Here is an 18,696-nt window from a genome sequence, read left to right on the forward strand (position 1 = left end):
AGTTTTAAGTGCTTTTATGAAATCTTAATTCTGTGCAAGGCACATTTTTTCACAAAATATGTACTATTCCCACAAACCTGTTACCTACTTTATGTTTCTCTCATAAATGTATTTTATGCAATACTCTTATATTTCTGTTCTATACTTTGTAACAGTCTGTTAAATCTGAATAAAGAATCTGACATTTTGTACTTTCATTTTCAATATTATTTTTTTTGGCAAAATACTTTATATTATGTGACACATACTTGACTGTAAGCATAACAAACTATCTTGATTATTTTATGCAAAACAAGCATTTTGGCACTTTAAAATTTGAATAATACTGGCTAGAATGGTCAGGCTTAATTCTAAAGCTGTTTGACAGCAAACAGTCTTTTTGGTTACCATGAAAAAGTGCCTCTGGCTTCACTTCTACTTCAATCATGACTGGAGTAATCTCTCCTGTTATCATTCCAATGGGGCATGGCCATAAATATGTATGAACTTTCAAAAATGATTGTAATTTGGGAAAGCCTCTACAGGCTTAAAATAATTGCTTATCCAGACCTCTACTATCTATTTCTGAGGATCATGAAGCACATCCTATGTTTATTTTACACAGATACAATCAGGGTAACTAAAGGATGATACGCTAAGTGAGCATAGCAAAGTTAATGAACTTTTCTGCCTCAATTTCCTCCTCTGTAAAATGGGGACAATAGTACTTATGGGGTTCTGACAATAGCCAAATATGATTTTTTTTATCTCAAATTGTCTATTTTACTCCAAAACATTACATTTCAGGTACTCTATTAGTTATCTCAAATCAGGGAAAACAAATGATATCTGTCTTTTTGGGACTGCCTTATTTCACTAAATATAATGGTTTTTCAGTTGCATCCATTTTGTTGCAAAAGAGAGGATTTCATTTTTTTTAATAGCTGAGCAGTACTCCATAGTGTATATATTCTGTAATTTCTTTATCCAGTCAACAGTTGATGGACATCTGGGTTGATTCCATATCTTAGCTATTGTGAATTGTGCTGCAATAGACATGGGGATAGAGATAGCACTTTCGTATGTTGATTTAAAGTACTTGGAGACTGGTACATAGCAAGCGCCCCCTAAATGTCTATTTTCTTTATGGAAATACAGAGTAATTTCAGCCACAAGCTTTTTCTCCAATTGTCATTCATGAGTAAGAAAACCTACTACAACTTAGTCTATCCCCACTACTATGATCACTTGCCATCCAAATACATGCAAGCATTGTTTAGATTAGGAAAATCAAAGATGAATACTGCATGCAAAAAGAAAATGTGGATATTCTTCCACCAGCCAGTCAGTAAAGTTGAGAAATATTTATTGAGCAACTACTCCCCTATAAGCAATGGATTATATCTGTGATTAAAACTGACTTGGATTCCACCTTCACTGAAAGAGGTCTGGTGGGAGATGCAAGCCTAGAAAACAAAATCACACAAATGTTTAATATACCTAATTATAAATTTTGACTATTGTAACTGAGGAAAATTGTTCTGCCCAATGCATAAGAAGGATGAACACAGCATGCACTTGTGAACTTCAGCTTGCAAATCATTGTCCTAAGCAGATAGCAAACCCAGACTGAGGAAATGAGACTGTGCAGTAAAATATAAGCCATTCCTAAAACCTTTTATTGAATGGCACAGAGATTCTGATTTTTATCTTGAGGACAATGAGAAACATTTGAGAAATTTATGATTTTGGAATGGTCAATCCTAGCTGCAATTAATGAGGGAAAAAGTGGTCAAGGAAACCAATTGAGATGCAACTGATAGTCTAGGTAAGATAGGATATGATGATTCTTATTACTAGTGTTGAATATATATGCTCCATGGCATCCTTTACTTAAAATTATATGACCCAGGCATGTAATGGTTATAAGATGCCATTTTTTTTAAAAAGACTATATTTATTTTATTTGACAGGTAAGAGTTACAGACAGTAAGAGGGAGAGATAGACAGAAAGGTCTTCTTTCCGTTGGTTCAGTCCCCAAATGGCTGCAATGGCCGGAGCTGTGCCAATCCGAAGCCAGGAGCCAGGTGCTTCTTCCCGGTCTCCCACATGGGTGCAGGGGCCCAAGGACTTGGGTGATCATGTATTGCTTTCCCAGGCCATAGCAGAGAGCTGGAATGGAAGTGAAGCAGCCGGGACTAGAACTGGTGCCCATATGGGAGGCTGGCACCACAGGCAGAGGATTAACCTACTGCACCAAGGCACAGGCCCCATAAGGTCCCATTTCACAAACAATTCACTCATTTGCTTTACTCTGATTATATGAAAACACGAATTTGTACAGTAATTTGGATAGCACATAAGTATGATAAAGGAAATAAAATATATCATAATCTTTTTTGCACCAACAACTATAATCCTATGTCCAACTCAAATATTTTTCCAAGTATGTAAATAAACATGACTATTATAGAAAAAAATTTAAATAAGATAGGAGCCGGCACTGTGGCACAGTAGGTTAAAGCCCTGTACTGAAGCTCCAACATCCCATATGGGCGCCGGTTCTTCTCCCAGCTGCTCCACTTCCGATCCAGCTCTCTGCTATGGCCTGGGAAAACAGTAGAAGATAGCCCAAGCCTTTGGCCCCTGCACCCATGTAGGAGACCCGGAAGAAGCTCCTGGCTCCTGGCTTCAGTTCAGAGCAGCTCCAGACATTGCAGCCATCTGGGAAATGAATCAGCGGATGGAAGACCTCTCTCTCTGTCTCTACCTCTCTCTGTAACTCTGTCTTTCAAATAAATAAAATAAAATTTAAAAAAAAAATTTAAATAAGATGAACTTTTCTTATAATCCTACTGCCCATCCCTTTTTAAATGCTAAAATTTGCTTCTGTGGGAAAAATTGTGACCATGTATATGTCTAGCAAAATATAAATGATTAGTGCAAATATTTTTGTGTATACTGTTTTTGTACTGGATATCATTACATAAATATTTTCCATGGTCATTAAAATGCTTGAAAAACTTAAATTTTAATAGTGGTATAATGTTATGGTTTAGTCTATTCCTGCTACTATAACAAAATACCACAGACATGGCAGTTTATAAATAATAGAAATTTATTTCTCAGAGCTCTGGAAATTGGGAGGCACAAGATGCTCTCTGCTCTCATGATGACACTTTGTTGATGAATCCTCTGGTGGAAATAAAACACTGTGACCTCATATGGCAGAGGAAACAGAAGCAGGGGGAGGAGGGGAGCAGCATCTTTATACATCAGGTTAAACTACTGCCTGAAGCTCCAGCATCCCATATGAGCACCAGTTCAAGTCCTAGCTACTGTGCTTCCTATCCAGCTCCCTGCTAATGCACCTGGGAAAGCAGTGGAGAGTGTTCCAAGTACGTGAGCCCCTGCCACCCACATGGGAGACCCAGATGAATCTCTTGGCTCCCATCTTCAGCCTGGCTCAGCCCTGGTTATTGCAACCATTAAGAAAGTGAACCAGCAGATCTCTCTATCTCTCCCTTTCTCTCTGTCACTTTGTCTTTCAAATAAATAAATCTTTAAAAAGAGAGCAAGAAGAGACAGAATGGAAAGGGAACCAAACAACTTGCTCCCTCAACCCTTTTTATAAGAGTCCTAATCCTGGGACCAGCGCTGTGGCATAGCGGATAAAGCCTAAACACCTCCCTAAAAGTCTCTCTCTCTCTTTTTTAAAAAAATGTATTTATTTATTTGAAAGGCAGAGCAACAGAGGAGGAGGGAGAGACAGACAAAGAGAGCTTACATCTGCTGGTTTATCCTTCAAATGTCCACAGCAGATGAGCCTGGGCCAGGAAAAAGTGAGGAACTTGGTGCTTCATCCAGGTCTCCCACATGGGTGAAAGTGGCCCAAGTATTTGGGTCATACTCAGCTGCCTTCTCAAGCATATTAGTAGGGAAACTGATTGGAAGAAGAGCAGCTGAGACTTGAAATGGCCCTCAGACATGGGATGCCAGTGTTGCAAGTGTTGGCTTAACCCACTGCACCACAAATCCAGCCTCAAGGCCCCACTTCTTAATACCATCACCTTGAATGTTAAGATTTATACTTGTGAATTAGAGGAAGAAGCACATATTCAGACCACAAAAGTGTATTACATAAATTAATTCTAATTTATTTAATTAAATTAGTCAGTGTTTCATTACTACAAAATATGTGAGAGAATCAACTTATTAAGGAAAAAAGTTATTTTGGCTCTGGATCTGGAGTTTCACATTCCAAGATCAGGTGACGCCATTGGTTTGGTAAGAGTAGATGTGCAGAATGGTAACATGATGAGCCAGGAAACAGAGTGGCTGAGCCTGGCTTAAGCTTTTATAACCAACCCTCTTGTGAGAACTACTTCCATAGGCATGCTCTTAGTGACCTAAGGACCTCCCAATAGGCCCACCTCCTAGACATTATAATTGAATTCAGATTTCACGCTATCCATACCATCAAGTTATTACTTTGAGGTTTAATCAACTACTTGAGTTTGGGAACGGTATTTTATTCAAACAATAGGACTACCCAATACCTTACTTTTGAACATTTGGAATCTTTCAACTTTCATTATAATATTTAATTTTGAGGTGATATTCCTTTGCCCTCATCTCTGTTTTTCTGATAATAGAAACATATACTCTTATCCTTGCACTTCTCTACCTGGTAAATAATATAGTGAAGCATTTTAGTCTCTATGAGATGACATCCCTGGCCAAGGGACTTTTATTGTTTTGCTCACCCAACCAAGATAGCAAGCAGAAAGTGAATATAAAACTTATGTCATATAAGGAGTGGGGAACATCCAGACTGAGGGCCATATAAGGCCTGCTGAATCATTTTAGATTGGCCCTGCCAAGGCAACTGCAGGTAGAATGTGAAATTCAATAAATCTATAACAGACAATTTTTAAGTTGATAATTTTGTATGGCCCACAATTTATGTTACAAATACCCAAATGGCCTTTGGGAGAAAAAAAGGTCTCCCACCCCTGTGGTGTTTATAGGAGAGGATTGAAGTTGAGTCATCTGAGGGATATGAACATGCAAGGAGTAGACTTCTGTATTTCTCCAGATGTGAATACAAGATCGGCAAATAGAAATTTTTTGGCCTTTTTTATTGTCTTTTTTGTAGTAAATATAAATCTTAAGAAGGCATATTTCAGTTCAGCATAATAGGTTAAGTATCCTTTATCAAAAATGCTTGAGACCAGAAGTGTTTTGAGTTTAGGAATTTTTCAGATTTTGGAATAGCTGGATATAAATAATGAGATAACTCAGGAATGAAACCCAGATGTGAACACAAAATTTATATCTCACACACATAACCTAAAGGTAATTTTATACAATGTTTTTAGTGTTCCTGAGTTTTGATTGTGACTGCATGAGGACAGATGTGGAAATTTCCACTTGTAGCATCATGTTGGCACAAGAATAGTTTCTGATTTGGATTTGGTATTTTCAGGTTAGGGATACTCGATCTGTAACAGCAAAAGTTTACAATGTACTTACTCTGTAACAAGTACTAGTCTAAGAATATAACATACAATGTATTAATTTACATAATCCTCTGAAGAACATATGTAGTGGATACTGTTAGTATCATTATTTTACAAATGAGGAGACAAAGGCCCAGGTAGGTTAAATAACTTATCCACGGTCACAGAGTTAAAGTAGTAAAGTGAATATCAATACACAGACATTTGTAACTCTGAATTATTTCATTCTACAAACTTTTATTAGGCACTTGTCATATGCTAGGCATTGTGCTCTGAGGTAAAAGCATTAAAATAACTGAACTACTGATGACTGAATTCCTGGACCTCAAGGATTTGACAGTCAGATGCTGTATAAAAAGGTAGGTGTAGGGGCATGTGCTGTGGTATAGTAGGCTAAGCTTCACCTGCAGCATCATCATCCCATGTGGGACTCGGTTTTCGTGCCAGTTGCACCACTTCAGATCCAGCTCCCTGCTAATGTGCCTGGGAAAGCAAAAGATTGTAGCCCAAATGCTTAGGCCCCAAGAACCCACGTGAGAGACCCATAGGAAGCTCCTGGCTCCTGGCTTCGGTCTGGTCCAACTCCAGCCATTGTGGCCATTTTGGGGAGTGAACTAGTGGATGGAAGAGCTTTTTCTCTCTTTGTCTTTTCTCCTCCTCCTCCTCCTTCTCCTCCTCCTCCTCATTCTTCTTCTTCTTTTCTCTCTCTCTCTCTCTCTCACTCTGCCTTTCAAATAAAATAAAAAAATCCTTAAAAAATGATAAGTGTGCTAAAATGTGGAGAGCCCTGTAAAAGAGGTATGCCAGACTATTATAAGAGCCAGAAGAGGTCTCTTTATCTCAAATTGGAGATTCAAGAAAGAAGAGTACAAGACATTCACCTAGGTTCAGGGGGAAAATTCCATGTTCTATTAACAGTTCTGCCATGGGAACAGGAAGAGGAGACAATCTTGCTTTATTTATATTTATCAATTTAAGGATAAGATCTTCCTCTTAATCAAGTGTCATCTACTGGGGATGATGCTGTGGCACAGCAGGTAAAGCTGCTGCCTGCAGTGCTGGCATCCCATATAGACACCAGTTCAAATCCCAGCTGCTCCACTTCCAATCCAACTCCTTGCTAATGGCCTGGAAAAGCTGCAAAAAGATGATCCAAGTGCTTGTGTCCTTGCACCCATGTGGGAGACCTGGAAGAAGCTCCTGGCTCCTGGCTTCAGATAGGCACAGCTCCAGCCATTGCAGCCATCTGGGAGAGTGAACCATAGGATGGAAGACCTTTCTCTCTCTCTCTCTCTCTCTCTCTCTCTCCCTGCCTCTCTGTAACTCTGCCTTTCAGATACATCTTTTAAGAAAGTGTCATGTACCAAATTGAGATGAGAATTAGATTCAGTCATTGTTTGCTGAAGTTCAATTATTTGTGTTTCACCTTCATGACCTAGACCATATCTGAGTACCATCTGAACCATCATGTACTTAAAATGCTTCTTTAAATGAAATGGCATATTGTACTAAAGTAAATGTTATCAAAAATAGCACTACCATAAATGGAAAGCATTTTACTCTCCATAAATAGAAGGTAACCATAAAAATAAATACACACTATTAGACAATATTTATCTATGTAACACCTAAAATAACCTTTTATGCCACTATTTGCATACCACATGCTTAAAAATGAAATAACCTCTTTACATCCTTTGTACACCATTCTGAAATTGGGTCTATAAATCTTGCTAAGATGGTGTGCCTCCAAAGTTTTATTTTCAACATATTTATGTATATTCTTTTCACATCATATTTACAGCATACAACCAAGTATCATTGTCTATATCCTCATGACATACTTTTTAGACTGTCATCATTGGTCAAATCTTTTAACCTATCTTAGGATGTAAAATATTACTGCTAATCTATCTTAGTCTTAAATTCATTGCTGGCCTGATTTGAGAAGGTAATGTCCTGTCATTGTGGCTCCATGGTAGATTTCTCCAACTATATTTGTGGTGTTGACTTGATGGAAATGATTACCACAGTGCAGGGCCATTTGAGCAAACAAAGAACAGAAGAAATAAAGAGTAATGGTGCAATATTTCAATAGATGCGTTTGTAGAATAGTTTTAAGAAAACACTAGGGACTAGTGCTGTAGTATAGGAGGTTAAGCTTCCACCTGTGGAGCCAGTATCCCATATAGGTGTCAGTTTGAGTCCCGGCTGCTCCACTTCTCATGCAGCTATCTGCTGATGGGCTGGGAAAGCAGTGGAAGATGGTCCATGTCCTTGGGCCTCCGCACCTGCATGGGAGACCTTGAAAAGTGTACTGGCTTTGGATATGCTCAGCCCTGGCCCTTGCAGCCATTTGAGGAGTGAACCAGCTGATGGAAGACCTTTCTGTTTTTCTCTCTCTCCCTCTGTCCCTCTCTCTGTCTGTAATTCTGCCTGTCAAATAAATAAATAAATCTTAATATTAAAAAAAGAAAGCACTAAAGGAATATTGCCCCTTCTTTCTTCGTTTTACTTCATGAGGAAAATGATAAGACTGCAATGAACAGAAGGATAAAGGCCAATCTCCTGTTGGTTTGGGGGAAAGTGGGGACAGACACCCCCCTCTGTTGGGGAAGTGAGAGTTGCTTGTGGTAAGTATCACAAGGATGATAAGTATGAGCCTGCCTTTGGGAGCTTTCAGGGCCCTGGCGCCTCTTTGGATTAGCTCAGTGATAAAGGAGTTCCTGTTCTATTTATATATTTCCTTAGACAATCTCATATATTTATTTGTTTAATATGAAACCAAGAATCCAGGCCTATTTCTTGTACAGTAACTAAGTTCCTTCCCTGACTCAGAAATTCACATTTTGGGGATAAGATTCAGGATGTTGTCCCTTTCCTGTAGGTGAGACTGACGCTCCCAGTTTTTCTGGTTTGACTTGGTTGCTGATTATAAAGCCTCTTCCCTCCTCCAGTTTATGGGTGTGGTAGATTCTAGGGTCAAAAAGGGTGTGAGGCATCCATGCATACCCACCCCCCTGGCCCTAACACACACAGACACATGCGCGCGCGCACACACACACACTCACTCACTCACACACACAGTTAAGCTCTTTGCTCATAAAGTTAGTAGCCTGAGGGACAACTACACTAATAGGAGTCAATAGGCTTGCTAGAGCTTGTCTGCAATGGAGCTGTGCCAGGAGAATTTCAAACTCAAGCCACATACTTCTGGTCTATTGGTCACTCCTAAACTGAATTTAATAATGCCTCTGAGTGTTCCAGGCAAGCAGTTTAGTTAGTAATGTTTATAAATTGGTGTGTGTGTGTGTGTGTATATATATATATATATATATACACACACACACAACAGATATGGGAAATATGGGGGCATGGTCTCAATGGCCAGAAAGAGACTCAACCTATTTGGTAGATTTCACAGCTAACTGTCCTAGCTAAGAATAATAATTAACCTTTATGGAAAGCTTTCTCTGAGTTATGCACTGGTTTCAGTTAAACATTTATTGTTCTATACATAACTGTGCCTTAAGAATGCAAGTTTTTCTGTTTATATACTGCTTAAATTCCCTCCCCTTCCTAGGCTCCTCACCTTCCTCACTTCATCTTTTTCTGCCCCACCTTCCTCGCAGCCCCAGCTCTTCAAACTTTTTTTTAAAATTGTTGTTGTTCTACTGGGAGCAGAGAGGGTGGAGTCCTCTTATGGAAGCTTTTCCTCCTCCCCTCCCTTCAGCCCTCAGGCTGGGCTCCACCCTGGTAGTTTGTCAGCTGGATTTCAGGAGGAGGAGGAGGAAGAGGAAGAGGAGGAAAAGGAGGAGGAGAGGAGGAGGAGGAGGAGGAAGAGGAGAAGGAGAGAACAGCATCTTGTGGGTACTTATATGTGAGGTGTCTGCATACTTCTAAGCTGTCTCTGATTAGGTCTCGTGTTTAACTCCTATCTTCCTTATCTGATCTTTGGTTATATAGAGTCAAGCACAGGTTGCTTCTTCAAGCGATCAATCTCCATCAGACTTAGAATGGGATGGAAGGAGGTGAAGGTATTACAGGTTGCTATTTGGCCTATTTCTTAAACCAGCTAAAGAAAGGAGGAAAGACAGGGCAGCCTGTGGTGCTTCTTAGAAGAAAAAGGAATCTGATCACAAGTCCTAGTTTTCCATTCCTTCTCCCTTACATCCTTTCCTGTGGCATAAACACCAATCACATCCTGATTATTGATGTGTCATAAGGCAAAAATATATGGGGAAAGTCCTATTTTTGCCTTTTACTATGGTCATGGGATACATAGTTTCTTGTGAGCCACCTTTGAGTCCTAATGTGAGTGAAACCAGGCCATTTCTAAGACTTGAAAGGGAGACGTGTACTAATAATGTTGAATATGGTGAAACCAAGGGTTCCTCCACTGGAGCCTCTTGGAGAGAATGTATGTTCTCATTTCTCCCAAAATTCCTAGCATGGTTCTTTATATAACACAGGTCCTCATTACACTGTCCTGATTAAATGGATGACAGGATGAATGGGGAATAATCTTGGGTTTGTGTAGGCAAGTTTCAGTAATTTATTTTATGTTTTTCAAAAGTTGAGGTAGCATTTCAAAAACAAACAAAAAAGCTAAAGCTTAAAATAAATTAGCTAAAATTAAAATAAACTGTTTAGCTGTTTGCAAACTGACAGCTATTCTTGCCTTCTCAAATTGAACAAGGAACTCAGGATGACCTTAAAGTACATCACACCTGTACAAAGAATACTAGTGGCTATACTCTTCAAATTTTTACTTTAGTTATTTACTAATTTTCATCTGCCCATCACAAAAATGCATTCATTTATGTTATAAACAGTTCAGTGTCCTTTCAAGGACTTGAATTTAGAGACAACTTCTCAGTGCTGCTAAAAATAACCTTGGCTAGAGTTTTCAGAATCGTATATTGAATAATACTCTCCTAAGTTTATTTTGTTTTATAATAATAACATGTTGCTTTTAAAATTTTTATTCATTTTCATTTTATTTGAAAGGCTGAGAGACACATGGAGAGAGATTTTTCATCCACTAAGGTTTACTCCCCAAATGCCTGCAACAGCCAGGGCTCATCCAGGCCGAAGCCCAGAACTCATTTTGCCTCTCCCATAGGGGTGGCAGGGACCCCCATACTTGAGCCATCATCTTATATGTCCTAGAGTTCACATTCAGGAAGTTGGATCAGAAGCAACCAGAAATACCAGGTACCCCAGTATAGACGGGGAGACTCCCAAGTGGGACCACTGTGTCAAATACCCACCCCTCCCCAAATTTTATGCATTTTGAAAGTAAGGATCCAAGAGATAAGGTGATTCTTTTTTAAAGAATGTATAGCGTTGCATACTTGTCTATATGGTTCCATAGAAACATATAGTTCCATATCTTTCAAGTTGGGCAGTTACAAGTGGTGGTGGAAAAACATAACATAGTAATACAGGGAGTCTTTTGCAAGAGCAAAACCTTTCCTAAAGGGACTTATTTTCATGCAACTAATACATGTACAGTTCTTTAATCTACATCCCTCAGTTTCCTCATCTATAAAATAGGAATCATAATAGTACCTACACGGCCGGCGCCGCAGCTCACTAGGCTAATCCTCCGCCTTGCGGCGCCAGCACACCGGGTTCTAGTCCCGGTCGGGGCACCGGATTCTGTCCCGGTTGCCCTTCTTCCAGGCCATCTCTCTGCTGTGGCCAGGGAGTGCAGTGGAGGATGGCCCAAGTGCTTGGGCCCTGCACCCATGGGAAACCAGGATAAGTACCTGGCTCCTGCCTTTGGATCAGCGCGGTGCGCTGGCCACAGCGCGCTGGCCGCGGCGGCCATTGGAAGGTGAACCAACGGCAAAGGAAGACCTTTCTCTCTGTCTCTCTCTCTCACTGTCCACTCTGCCTGATAAAAAAAAAATAGAGTGAGAGACAAGGGCAGAAATGAGGAGGGATGAGAGAGATGGAGGGAGAGGGAGAACGAGCGAGAGAGAGAGAGAGAGACAGAATCTTCCATCCACTGGTTTCCTCCCCAAATGGCTACTACAACCAGTGCTTGACCAGGCCTAAGCAAAGGGCCTGGAACTCCAAGCAGCAGGGGCCCAACTAAGTGGACAATCTTCTGCTGCCTTTCTAAGTTGCATTAATAAGAACCTGGATCAGAAACAGAGCAACTGGGACTCAAACTGGCACGCAGGTATGGGATATCCATGTGGCAAGCAGCACGTTAACCCACTGTGCCACGTGGTTGATATCCTGGCATCTAATCTCATAAATCTTATAATCTTACAGGGAGAGGTAATTAGATCAACAAATATAACCCTGAGGTAGAGAGGGGCACAGAATAAGCAATCGTCAACTCTTCCTGAAAGAATTAAATAAGAAGGGGAGGTGACATTGAGTTAGTCATTTCTAGAAGGTAGACAAAGAAGGCCATTTCTGGAGCTGGTGCTGTGGCATAGCGGGTAAAGCCACCGCCTGCAGTGCCGGCATCCCATATGGGCGCTGATTCGAGTCCTGGCTGCTCCTCTTCTGATCCAGCTCTCTGCTGTGGCCTGGGAAAACAGTAGACGATGGCCCAAGTCCTTGGGCCCCTGCACCTGCAAGGGAGACCCGGAAGAAGCTCCTGGCTCCTGGCATCAGATCGGGGAGTGATCTGCCTCTCCTTCTTTCTCTGTGTAACTCTGACTTTCAAATAAATAAATAAATATTTTTTAAAAAGGCTGTTCTTTAAAAAAAAAAAAGAAGTTAGGCCATTTCAAACAAAGAAAGTAAGGTGATTCAAGGCATAGGGGTTGGAAAGTTTAGCATTCTGTGGGATTTGCAGTCCAGGCAAAGCCCAGGAGAGCAGCAAAACTCTGCTGCTTGAGACTTAGGCAGAGGCCAGATCATAGTGGTTGAAAGATGAGTTCCAGCATCCTGTCTTGAATGTTGAGGTGTTTGGTGATGTCATCTGGTAGCTGGTGACCTACAAGAGGAAGAATGCAGTGTTTTGGTGGGAAGAAGGAAGATGAGTTACTTAGAATACATTCAAGTAGAAATGACAAACAAATGGACCTATGTGTTGAGAAGTACTGGGTTATGACCTTCAGGTGTCTTTATTTAAAAAAAAAAAAGGAAGGGCACAAGGAATATAATAGTGTCTATTTCACAGGGTTGTTGCCAGAAATAAATGGAGAAATAATGAATGTAAAAGCCACCTGGCCCAGTGACTTGCCCATATTAGGTGTTGAATACATGATAGCTATTATTTCTCCTGTCTCACTGCTCCCACTCTTCCTCTGCTTTGTTTCTTGTCTCTTTTTCCTTTCCTCCACTTAAAAAAATTGTGGTAGGTAAAGGTAATGAAAGGGTTGCTTGTGACTTTCTGGCTTCCGATTCAAATGAACTAGAGAGAGACTTTCAGGCAAAGTAAAGAAATCCTGGAAATGTGGCTCTTATCCTATAGATTCAGCTCTACAGGTATCCACCCCAATGTCTGGCTGAGATGCTGGTATCAGGGGGACTGAGAACTCTATTCTTAGAGATCAAGTATCTTCAAGATTGTGAAAGCCTTAAGTCTCCCTGCTGGGCCACACCCTTCAACTCCTCCTTATCCCCACCCATTCCTTTTACCCTCATGGCCTTCCCTTATCTCTTAGTAGAAAATGCACCCAGATCTAATCTCCATTCCTCAGCCTCATCGTAGAGAAGACACTGTGACCTCGCTCTTCTTGCTGGTGTCACACTGTTACCATGGAGAACTAAGACGGTAAATATCACTTCCAGTTGCACCAGCTTTCTTCCTTTTCCCTTTCCCCATGCCTTTCTTCCCAGACAGCTCCCTGCTCCAATCTTTGTACCTCTGTCACCCACCCCTGGAGAGTTAGCATGACCTGAATGAATAGGTAACCAAGCGGTTTGTCCGCAAGCCTCTTTCTGGGACGAATAAGGAACTGGAATTGATCTGAGTTGTACCTGCTGCTGCTGCTGATGCCGCCGCCGCCGCTGCTGCTTGAAACAGCAGGAGGCGTCCGCCAGGGGCGAGGCCAGCTCTCTCAGCCCAGGGCCCCGCCCCACCCCCTCCCTACTCCCTCCGCCTTCTCAGCCCCACCCTTCACCTCCTCCCACTTTGCTCTCTCCTCTAGCGGCCTCCAGTCCCTTTTAAGGAACTCCACCCTAGGTGGAGTCTTCACGATAGTCACACCTCTCCTCTGGGCCTAGCAGGGCGGAGAAAGACAGAGTCACTCCACCCACTCAGGTTGCCCAGAGAGCACTTTTAGATTCTGACTCGCGGGGGGCGCAAGGTCCCCAGTGAGGCAGCTAGGTGCCTCCAAGAAACCCCGCCCCAGAGGACCCGCGCGAGTTGCTGCGGTTTTTTGCCGAAGGCCCTGCGCTGGGCTATATGTTCTTACCAATCATCGGCATTTTCTCCTCCCTTTTTTCTTTTTAGAAAGGCGCTGGGGTGTACGGTGGCAATGGCGATCCTCTTGTGATATTTCCTCGTGGGTTCCTGTCTTGAAGGATTCCTTTTCTGACTCAACTTTGTGTTCAAGTAGTATTTTGAGGTTTGGGTTGGTTTTCTTAGCCCCTGCTCCCTGCCCTCTCCTTTTCAAGGGTGTGTGGAGTTCAGAGGATGGGTGGAGAGTGGGCTTGGCCGGAACTGAATTGGTGGAGGTAAAAGGAGAACGGAGGATCTTCGGCCTTGGCCAACTCGGCCCAGCGAACCCACTTTATTTTTAGCCGAGGAAACGCTGCAGGAGGAGGATTCTTTTTAGGAAGTCTGTTCTGCCGGCCCCTGATTTTTGGGTTGGATGCTTGAGAGCTTTGTTTTCCTTGTTCTGAGGGTGGTCCAGCTGGGTCTGAATTGACTCTCTCCCTTTTCGTCCCCCTCCCCATTTTCTATCCTGGAGAAAAAGGGGAGGTGGGGGACTGAGAAAGAGAAGACGAGAGCGCATCGCCTGGCGCGCTGTCAGACAGGGGCGGGTGTGAGGGGAACAGCTGTCTTTCGATCAGCTCAGGAGTATGAGCCTCCTGGAGGATCGCATGAGCTCCGGACACTTCAGGAGTCCTCAGCTAGTGACATGGGCGGTAAGTGACTCCGGATTAGAACCCATCCGCTCCCATCTCTTCCGTCTAGATTCTACAACACCCTCCTCCCTCCCCCGCTCCACACAAGCTCGAGCGCGCGCGCGCGCGCGCACGCACACACACACACACACACACACCACTTCTCTCCTGTGGGTTTTAGAAGGGGGTGGGGGAACGGAAGGGTAAGGACACCATGTCCTAATCAAATGAAACAACTCAAGGGAAAATGACTTTGCTAAAAGGTTGGGCAAAGAAGGACTAAGTTAGGGAGGAGGCTTCGTGGAAGAAGTGAAAGGGGTTAGAATGGATGGATTTGTCTTGTCTGCCTTGGCTCACCGCTCTCAATCCTCCTAAGTGGTAAGATTTGCCTTTGGCTTAACCCCACACAGCCAAAGTCACAGCTGGCGAGAGCAGAATTAAGACAGCCAGCGCTCCCAGGTAACCCCACTAAGCAGTAGCAAGCACCTAGATGCTTGTAAAGAGAGGTAGGAGGAGGCAGGGGATTAAGGTGGGAGCCTAGGCTGTTGGGGGTACAGAACGCGAGGCCCTGGGAGGAACCACGGAGGAGGAGCTGCTTTGGGCGTGCCGGCTCTTTAAGGAGGGGCTGAACTTGTTTGGAGGAGGAAGCTTGAGCTTTGGCCCAGCCCAGGCCCTTTTAGACGTGGCCAAGGCATGGGTTCCTCGGTATAGGTGGAAATTGGGGTGAATTTTTGTGATTGTTGGAGTAAATGGACTTGCTCAGCCACTTGGTGGAACTGTCTTTCTGTGGCCTTTTTTTTTCTTTTAAACCTAAGAATTTGGGGAAAAATAAATTATATCCAAACAGGTGGCCAAAGGAACAGCACCTTTTTTTTTCCTTTATTATTGTCTTCATTGTGAAGAAAAACACTTATTAGGCATTTATTTCTTAGTGCGATAATAACTGAGCAAAAAGAATAATATCTAAGTTTGGATTTGAAAGTGATGGAGACTATGATGATCTGGTTAACAAAGATCTGTTTTGAAATCTTGATACCACCATTAACAGTGTGGACTTTGGCCATTATTTTCTCCTCTACAGAATGCAGATTAATAATTCTATCTCAAGAGATATTTAGGTAGGTTAAATGACATAGTGTATGTGACAGGCTATCACTTGTTGTATCTTAATTTCACTCCTTTCTGCATTTAGCTTGGAATTTTTTCTCTGAAGATTGCTGATAGAATTATGCTTTGCTCTCTTTAAAACAGATGAGGTGGAATGAGGCCTGGGAAAATTAAACTAGTTTACCAAAGATTGAAGCCAGAATACAGGTTTTATTTGTTTCTGATGTAGCATTGTTCCCACTGGAACTTGTCACCTCTAAAAGAAAAGACCACTTGCCTGCCTTTCCCGTCATTCTTTGGGCAACTTAACCAGCATGCTATAACCAACAGAACCTTTGGGCAACAGAAAGTAATGACTCATAAATGACCTCATCCCATTCTTCAGGGTTTGAGGGGAACCCTTTTTTAACAGCTGTTGATCTTTGGTGACTATTGGAGACACAGAGGATGAGCTGGAAACAGTGACTTTAGGTTAGCTTTGAGAGCAAACTGAAAACATAGGACAAACAGGAGTATAAATTTATAAGTAAAAGTGAAACGTGCATTTATCTAGTCCATCCTCAATACCAAACTAGAGAATGGCTCTACTTTCAAAGTCCTTGGAAACCATAGGTATCTCTTGTCTAGGCTTTCTGGGTACATTGGAAAATAAAACATGAATCAGATCACTATCACCATTCTCATAGTTCTAGTATATGCATTTCTGAGATGGGGTACTTATTTGTTCAACTATTTGAATTCCAGTAATCAAGGTACCATCCATAGTCTAGCCATCATCTTTTAAAGATTTATTTATTTATTTGGAAGGCAAAGTTGGAGAGAGATAGAGGCGTGTCTTCCATCTTCTGGTTCACTCCCCCAGATGACTGTAACAGCAGAGGCTTGGCTAGGTGGAAGCTAGAAACCTGGAACTCCATCCATGTCTCCCACATGGGTAGCAGGGGTCCAAACATTTGGTTCATCTTCCCCTGCTTCCCAAAGCACATTAACAAGAGGTGGATAAGAAATATAGCAGCCAGGACTCGAATAGGGACCTATATGAGATGCTGCCATTGCAGGTGGCTGCCCAAATCACCACACCACAATGTCAGCTGCCTGAGAAAATTTTAGATTAACTTATGATTTATTAATTTTAAAAAGATTTATTTTCTGGAAAGACAGAGTTACAGAAGAGACACAGAGAGCTAAAGAGATCTTCCATCTGCTGGAAATGGCTGCATTGGCAAGGGCTGGGCCAGGCAGAAGCCAGAAGCCTGGAACTCCGTTCAGGTCTCCCACATGTATGGCAAGGGCCCAAGTACGTGGGCCATCATCCACTGTTTTCCCAGGCGCATTAGCAGGGAGCTGGATCAGAAGCAGAATAGTTAGGATTTGAATCAGTGCTCATATGGGATCACAGGCAGTAGCTTAACCTGCTGTGCCAGAATGTCAGGCACTATTTTTTTAATTATTTTTTTTTTTTGACAAAGAGAGAGAGAGAGAGAGAGTCTTCCATCTGGGGATAGAGAGAGAGAGAAAGAGAGAGAGAGAGAGAGAGAGAGAGAGAGAGAGAGAGAGAGTGTCTTCCATCTGCTGGTTCCCTCCCCAAATGCCTACAGTAACCAGGAATGGACCAGGCCAAAGCCAGGAGACTGTAACTCAATTCAAGTCTTCCATGTAGGTGGGAGGAACCCAACTAGTTGAGCCATCACCTTCTGTCAATTCAGCAGAGTGCACTTTAGCAGGAAGCTGGGTCAAAAGCAGAGCCAGGAGTCAAAGCCAGACCCTAGAAAATGAGATGCAGGCATCCCATGCTGTGACATAACCACTGTGCTAGAGGTCCACCTTGAGAAAAAATACAACTCATTCTCTATTCTTTCCATCTCAAATGTCTGTTTTATTCCCCATATAAACACTGTTATTCCTTGAAGTCCTACTTTAGCCCATGGCACTCACAGCAAGTTCTTGCCTCCTCACCTATGTCTTAACTATCATAAACTTGTGTTTGTTCTGCTCAGTTGATACTTAACACAAATTCCCTGATAATGCACTTGTTTTTTATGAGTTTTCCTGAAAACAGTATCTCTTTCATCATTAATCCCACTTAAAGACCATTTATATGAAACCTGCCTTGATTCTTGCTTCTAGATATACTCTTTTGAGTTCCCACATCACTTTTCCTGTATTTTCTAGAACTGCATTATTCTCTGTCCTGAATTTTGGTTATTATCTCTGTTCCAGAATGAGAGATGCTTGAGCATTGCATTCTGTCATTGTGTTTTCAAAGTACTTACCCAATTACTTTTCCCATGTAAACGCTTGGTATATGTTTTACAGATGATCTAAGATCATACTCTAAAATGCTTGTGTCTGTGAGAGGGAAAACATGGTTCTGATAATTAATCTAGATAATCATCTAATATAACTGCCATCTCATTTCTATGTAGAGTGTGAATAAATTAATAATTTTGTAGTATAGGATTCATGTTTTTTTTTTACCCAAAGACAATGTGAGACCATGTTTAGTTTTCTTTCTGATTAAAAAAATGTATTTTTAAAATTTATTTGAAAGGCAGAGTTACAGAGACTCAGAGGCAGAGAGACAAAGAGAGAAGAGAGGGAGAGAGAGAGAATCTTCCATCCACTGGTTCACTCTCCACCCAAATGGCCTCACTGGCCAGGGCTGAGCCAGGAGCCAGGAGCTTCATCCAGATCTCCAACATGGGTGTAGGGGCCCAAGGACTTGGACTATCTTCCACTGCTTTCCCAGGCACATTAGCAGGAAGTCATACTGGAAGTGCAGCCGTCAGGATTCAAACCTGTGCCCGTTTGGGATACCAGCACTTTAGTTGGCAGCTTTACCCATTACACCACAGTGCTGGCCCCATTATTCTGATTTTATATACTAACATACTTTATTTTTTCGATTTTTATTTAAAATATAAATTTCCAAAGTACAACTTTTGGATTATAGTGGCTCCCCCCCCCATAACCTCCCTCCACCTGCAACCATCCCATCTCCCACTCCATCTCCCATCACATTCTTCATCAAGATTCATTTTC

General features: G+C 42.0%; 1 protein-coding gene and 1 long non-coding RNA gene across 10 annotated transcripts in view; one reads left to right on the forward strand and one right to left on the reverse strand.

The window, feature by feature from the left end:
* Positions 1-18,696, forward strand: part of KLF8 (KLF transcription factor 8) — a 274,709-nt gene that overhangs the window by 213,260 nt on the left and 42,753 nt on the right. Inside the window, exon 1 of one of the 9 annotated variants that reach the window (XM_089323932.1) lies at positions 13,141-13,249. The exons of 6 other annotated variants lie outside the window; for them this stretch is intronic. Coding sequence is in view for 1 of the 3 variants with exons in the window: in XM_002720047.6 (XP_002720093.1) it covers positions 14,562-14,568 (7 nt within the window). In the remaining 2 variants the exon portion in view is untranslated. Of the gene's footprint in view, positions 1-13,140; positions 13,250-13,636; positions 14,569-14,684; positions 14,926-18,696 lie in introns of those variants that run through there. 2 more of the 9 variants (XM_002720047.6, XM_008272680.5) reach the window with 2 other exon arrangements.
* On the reverse strand, positions 10,500-14,027 carry LOC138847730 (uncharacterized). The gene is made up of 2 exons (XR_011385679.2): positions 13,893-14,027; positions 10,500-12,466 (listed from the first exon to the last, which is right to left on the reverse strand). It is a non-coding gene; the product is annotated as an uncharacterized LOC138847730 (long non-coding RNA).

This window comes from Oryctolagus cuniculus, chromosome X (assembly GCF_051225735.1).
Source record: "Oryctolagus cuniculus isolate XC-2025 breed Fujian yellow rabbit chromosome X, ASM5122573v1, whole genome shotgun sequence".
NCBI classification, from domain to species: Eukaryota; Metazoa; Chordata; class Mammalia; order Lagomorpha; family Leporidae; genus Oryctolagus; species Oryctolagus cuniculus.